Genomic DNA, 6,000 nt, shown 5'->3' with positions numbered 1-6,000 from the left:
CTCCTCCGTCTCCCATCAGGAGGCTGAGCTTTGCACACTGAGGGCTGCGATCGTCCTGGGACTGAGGCTTGTGCGGAGTGAGGCTCCTGCCCTCGGGGTTTTGCACGTGGGTGCCCTGATGCCCTCGCTCTGCTGGGCAGACACAGCCCCTGTCCCGTGTGGGCTTGTGTGTGGAGTTTCAGCGGCTCTCGGGGGAAGCTGGCCCAGAGCACCCACTGCACTGACTGGAAGCAGAAAGTCCCTGTTTATAGCAAACACCCCTCTTGTTAACGAAAGTGACCTGTTTAAAAGCGTGTGATGCTGGGAGTGAGGTGGGAGGAGGCAGGAGCCTTTAGGGGAGGAAGGGGCTGCCCCATCTATTAACGGCGGGAGCTTAAGGCTGCGGCCAATGCTTGGGGGACACGGGTGATTGCATGTGCTAAGGGAGGCGAAGAATTGATGCTGTTGAACTGTGGTGCTGGAGAAGACTCTTGAGAGTCCCTTGGACTGCAAGGAGATCCAACCAGTCCATCCTAAAGAAGATCAGTCCTGGGTTTCATTGGAAGGACTGATGCTAAGGCTGAAACTCCAATACTTTGGCCACCTCATGTGACGAGTTGACTCACTGGAAAAGACTCTGATGCTGGGAAGGATTGGGGGCGGGAGGAGACGGGGACGACAGAGGATGAGATGGCTGGATGGCATCACTGACTCGATGGACATGAGTTTGAGTGAACTCCGGGAGTTGGCGATGGACAGGGAGGCCTGGCGTGCTGTGATTCATAGGGTCGCAAAGAGTCGGACACAACTGAGCGACTGAACTGAACTGAACTGAACTGAACTGAAGGGAGGCCCGAACTGCCCCTGGCTCAGCCAGGTCAGAAGCCCCTGCTGCAGATTGGTTGTGGGAAAATGCTCAGAAAAGCTCAAGTTCAAGGACGCAAATGAAAACCGTCAGGTAAAAGTATCTGTCAGAAAGCAAACTCTTTATTTTGTTTTTGTTTTTTAATTTATTTATTTTAATTGGAGGCTAATTACAATACCACGGTGCTTCTGGCGAGGCTGTGGGGCTCAGAGCTCAGACGCCGACAGGAGGGGCTGAACCCTGTGGGCCTTGGAAGCGGAGGCAGAGGGGTGGCGGGGCCCTGCAGGGGCCTGGCCTTCGCCGGGGACAGAGCAAAGCCCGCGGAGGCTGCGGCCACAGCTTCATCTCTGACGCCTTGTAGCTGTGGTTGTACCTTCCCCAGGACTCCGGTTGATGCCGTTGGCATAGCTCGCGTGCGGCCCCCTGAGGTAGCGGCCGTTCAGGTTGGACAAGTGGCAGCCGTGGTAGCACCAGGCCCCTCGAACTGCACGGCACAGTGAGAGGCACTCTCGTCAATGCCGCGGCCTTTGGTGGAGAAGAAGTGATTTCTGTGGTCCATCAGGGGATCACCTGCTCGGGGAGGGGAGCGGGCAGAGTGGGGTGTCGCTGGTCCCGGAGGGAGCCGCCATCGGGGGCCCTGCCACCCGCCCAATGCACCTCCCTCTAGAGACCCCCAGGGGGCTGAGAGCCCACCTCACCCGTGGGGCAGAGGGCGCCTCCTGGCCCCGGAACTCTGCACCAGGGCGTGAGCCTCCCTCCAGCGTCACCTGTTTCCTCCCGGCTCCCCAGAGACCCCCAGGCCCTCGGGGCCCTCTCCTCCCCAAGCCCTCACCTCCCTCCCCCACTGGCTTGCCTTGGTCATCCCAGGGGCCCAGCACCACCTCACCAGGGGCCCTGGCTCCAGCTTCAGTCCCTGGCGTGCAGCTCCCCTCTGGCCCCCGCAGTATCCACGCCCCCACGCCTGCCTGGCCCTCACCTACACCATGAGGTCAAGGGTCCCTGCCCTGCTCCTTCCTTGGCGGCTCAAAGGAGGCGATGTGTGTCAAACAGGCGCTTGAAGGCTCCAGTTTGCCATCCCCTCCGGTATCCCAGAGGGGCTTGCTCTCTGGAGCTCTGCTTCAACACAGTCCAACAGGCACCTGGCACCTTTCCTGAACACGAGTGCACCCTGGACGTTCCAGGATGCGCCACAGGAAATACCTTCCCATAGTCTGTGACCAGGGGGTCTTTCTGGCCAAGAACATCCCACAGGGTCGGTATTCTGTGGAGCCACTTGGGAACAGGACTCTAAGGCCTCCTATGAGATGACTGTCCTCTTCCAGGTGTTAGCGGGGACAAGGTCAGTGACCTCAGAGCATCGCAGACCCCCAGGTTACACAGAAAAGTGGGCACCTTCTTGTCTGCATCCACAGATGGGGAAGCTGGGCCCCGAGAGGGAAGCCCCCAGCCCAGGGTCTCTTGGGGAGACAGAGCCAGGCCCCCAGCAGCTTCCCTGCTTCCCCAACCCCGAGCTGAAGCCCCGGCCCCCGCAGTGCCCCTGCGGACTCTGACCTGCACTGCCCTCCACGAAGTCTCCCAGGACCAGCTTGTACTTCTCAGCTTCACCCGCCATCCTGAAGGACTGGTACTTAGCAAATCGGTGGTTGCCCTCAAAGTCCATGAGGTCTACCCGGAGCTTACTGGTTCCTGTTGGAGGAAGGCGTTCAGGTTTCAGCAGAAGGGAGCCTCCACCTCCAGGCAAAGGAGGTGGGGATTTGGGTAAATTCTGGAGGGATGTCTGAACTTAGCATCCGGGGAAAATTCAGCGGGGAATGTGAGAAGTTGGTGGATGTGAGGGTCTGAGGAGGGCTCCCTGACTTCCAACGGCTCCCCTTCTTTTTCATCAGCCTCGCCTGAAATCCCACGGTTGGTGTTCCTTGAATGGAATGAAGCCTCACTCTACTGGAAACCTAAATTCTCCTCAAACCGCTATGAATGCCAGGGCAGGAAAGTGTGTTTGTATTTTTCAAGAATTTCAGGCATGTGCGTGGACACCGTCAAGGTTGCCATGAGACAGTGGAAGAATTTAAAATATGGTTCACAGGTTCACAGGTGAACTCAGGACCACCCGTGAAGCTGATTCTATGAAACAGCAGTGGGCTGAGGGGGCCCGTGTCAGGACCCCCCCGTGCAGTGACCCAGAGAAGGAGGGAAGGGGCTCTGTGGGCCTCAGAGCCCAGTTTCAAGGCATTACCAGTGGCTGGAAGAGAGAGGAGGGCCACCCCAGTCCAGATGGCCTCCTGCATCCTTCCTCCTCTCCAGTTCTAAGGTCTGTTTGGTCCTGAGACCAGAAGACATCTTCCCTCCAATAACCCCCCTTCTCCCAATTCAGACCCTCAGAGAGTCTGAGGAGCGCGCCCCAGGCTGGCACAGGCATAACCTTCCTGCTGTCAAAGGGGAGCACGCGGAGTGTGAGGTCTCCACACGGCCCAGGGCTAGGGTCTGGAGCTGTGGGCTGCAGCCACCCAACCACAGAGCCCCCACCGTGGCCCAACCCTGGGCGGTCAGGGCATGGATGTTGTCATTCCCCAGCCAGAATTCGCCCAGCTGACTGCCGAAGCCCTGCTTGTACGCGGTCCAGGTCCAGAAGAAGTCCACAGAGCTGTCCCTCCTTTGCTGGAAAACCTGTGCATGGTGGGGGTAGGTGGGGGCTGGGAGACAGGCCCCGACTGCCGTCCCCCCGCGGGGCACCCCGCCACCCGTGAGTGCAGCACCAGCAGCTCACAGCGCTTCACAGTCTGGGGCCCAGGAGCCCGAGCCTGGGGTTAGACAGTCTCACAAAGGCCTCTAAAGACTGATCTCCCACTAGAGGGGCCTCCCGGGCATGCCCACCACTGCCCACGGGCCACGTGGCCGTCTCTGGGACCCCCGCCAGCTCATAGTCCACCCCCTGCCGTCCGTGTCCATGTCACACAGCACGGTCAGGGGCCGGCAGTCGGGCAGGTAGACGGTGTGCCAGCCGCTCAGAAAGTGTCCCCTGGTGAGCAGCTCCTTGCAGGTCTGAGGTCCTGGGAGGGGAAATGGGATGGATGCCAGGTCAGGAGCCTGGGCAGGGCAGGGGCAGCGGAGGGGGCAGAGGAGGGGACATCTGCCTGGAGGAGGGTGGCACTGAGGCCTGGGACAGACGGAGGCCACCCCCACCTCCCAGAGCTGTCCCCACCTTGGTCTGGGCACCCCGTCTTCCAGGGAAAGTTATAAGCTCCCCCAGGAAGACTGCTATGGAAGACACATATCATTCAGGCAGCAGCTGCCTGTAACTGGGGAGTGAGAGATATGCAGAGAGCATTTTGTCTCTGGATGCTGGAACTGTGCAGCTGGCCTTCTGGTCAACCACCCCAATGGGAGCAGGTCCTGGCTGAGGTCTGGGGCTCGGGGGCTGGCGTGTGTGAGGTCACCTGTGGCACATGAATGAAGCTGTCCCGGCTCTCCTACTGTGGGAGAGAGGACGTGCGTGTCACACGTCTGGAAACAGCCCCGTGCCCCTCACCCCCTCTGCTCCGTGAACACGGCGCCGAGACTAGAAACTGTTGCCCAGCTCTTCCAGGACGGACAGCCCCCAGCCCTGGGCAGCGGCTCCTAGACTCAGCCGCACAGGCTCGCTGCCGGCAGGCGGCCAGCACTGCCGCTTGGGGAACTGGCTGGACCACCATACCGGCCCCCTCTCCTGGGCTTTGAGGCTCCCGGCACTGAGGCTCAGCTCCTCTGGGCCCATCACTTTCCACCACCAGTGTCTGCATCAGAGCCTCTGGTCTTGGAAAGTCCTGGGGGGCATTTGGGGCATGCTTGGGCCCCAACCAGTACACTTTATATTTGTCGTCAAAGCATGTGGCTGTGTCTCGTGAGTGCTCAGTCGTGTCTGACTCTTTGCGAACCCACGGGCTGTAGTCCGCCAGGCTCCTCTGTCCACAGGCCTTCTCCAGGCAAGAATACTGGAGTGGGTTGCCACGCCTTCCTCTGGGGGCGTCTTCCCAACCCCAGGATCGAACCCAAGTCTCTTCCATCGCCTATCCTGGCAGGCGGGTTCTTCACCACTAGCGCCACCTGGGAAGCCTGACTGTGTCTTGGTGTTTTACCTTTTCCTACTTTTAGAAATTTTTAAATAAATGGGCCTAAATCAGAAAAGAAAAAAAAAAAGCGAAGCGTCCACAGGTCCTGCACTAAATCAGCGTTCCCAGTCTCCGGGGGACAAGACTGGCAGCCGCTCCTCCAGCCTCCAACCACCAGGACCACCCCTCTGCCCCCACCCTTGGACTGGATGGGCGGAGCCAGGGGCGTGGGCTGAGCTCCTCCCCCAGACGGTCTCCTGGGTCCCGGGGCACCTCCTGTACCCAGGCCTCTGGGACCACCCCCCAGCCCCCTGCAAAGCCTGCCGGGTGCCCCCGGGGAGGGAAGGGGCTCACCTTTCTCTCCATGGGCACCCTTCTCCCCTCGGGCTCCTAGAGAGAGACAGAGGATGCAGAGGACGCCTGCCGGTGGACAGTGACCCTCCGCTCTGGAAGCTGCCCCAGGCTCAGCTCTTGCATGCTCCGCGGCTCACATGGCTTTCAAGTGCCTGGGTCTTGGCGGAGCGGGTGGGCGGCTGGGGACTTGAGGCCTGGGATCCTTCCCTGGGTCGCACTGGGGACCCAGGACCCTGGGCCGGTTCACACACCGCCTCAAGGCTCTCAGGACGCGGGCGGGAAGACAGGCGCGTCTCTGTCTCCCGCCGCCCTCCCGCCCGGCCTGTCATCTCTCTCCACCTCCCCACCCCTCCCGGTCTGTCTCTCCGTCTCTGCAGGCCCCAGGGTCCTGCTGGGGGGTCACAGCTCTTCATCAGCTGTGCTTCCTTTGGGTCCAGCCGGCCCTGCCTCCCCAGGGACTCCGGGCGAACCTTGTTCTCCTGTAAATCCCAAAGACACACCATTGAGGGAAAGGCCATCTGAGGCATCCTACTTGAGCTCTGACTGCCCTGAGGAATAAAGTCCTGACCCTCCCATCCCTGCTCCACTATCCTCAGGGTCACTGCCACAGGGACTCAGCCTGAGGGTGACAGCAGAGGCAGTGGGGACAGAGCGCCCACGGCCCCCGGTGCAGATGGCCGGCACCCCAGGGTGCCACTGGCTTCCAGCCCCTGTAGA

General features: G+C 60.8%; 1 protein-coding gene across 1 annotated transcript in view; it reads right to left on the bottom strand.

Annotated features, from left to right (window-relative positions):
• Window positions 1-985: 985 nt before the first annotated feature.
• Window positions 986-6,000, bottom strand: part of LOC129539675 (ficolin-2-like) — a 31,731-nt gene continuing 26,716 nt past the window's right edge. Inside the window, 9 exon segments of the mRNA XM_088841005.1 lie at window positions 986-1,218; window positions 1,221-1,325; window positions 1,328-1,414; window positions 2,396-2,530; window positions 3,379-3,509; window positions 3,765-3,891; window positions 4,279-4,311; window positions 5,284-5,316; window positions 5,706-5,762. Of these exon segments, the coding sequence (XP_088697131.1) occupies window positions 1,058-1,218; window positions 1,221-1,325; window positions 1,328-1,414; window positions 2,396-2,530; window positions 3,379-3,509; window positions 3,765-3,891; window positions 4,279-4,311; window positions 5,284-5,316; window positions 5,706-5,762 (869 nt within the window). The 3' untranslated portion in view covers window positions 986-1,057.

Source organism: Moschus berezovskii, chromosome 11, assembly GCF_049115385.1.
Source record: "Moschus berezovskii isolate FMDL1 chromosome 11, NW_MosBer_1.0, whole genome shotgun sequence".
Lineage (NCBI taxonomy): Eukaryota > Metazoa > Chordata > Mammalia > Artiodactyla > Moschidae > Moschus > Moschus berezovskii.
The sequence above is the reverse complement of the archived record's forward strand: the minus strand, read 5'-3'. Positions and strand labels throughout refer to the sequence as shown.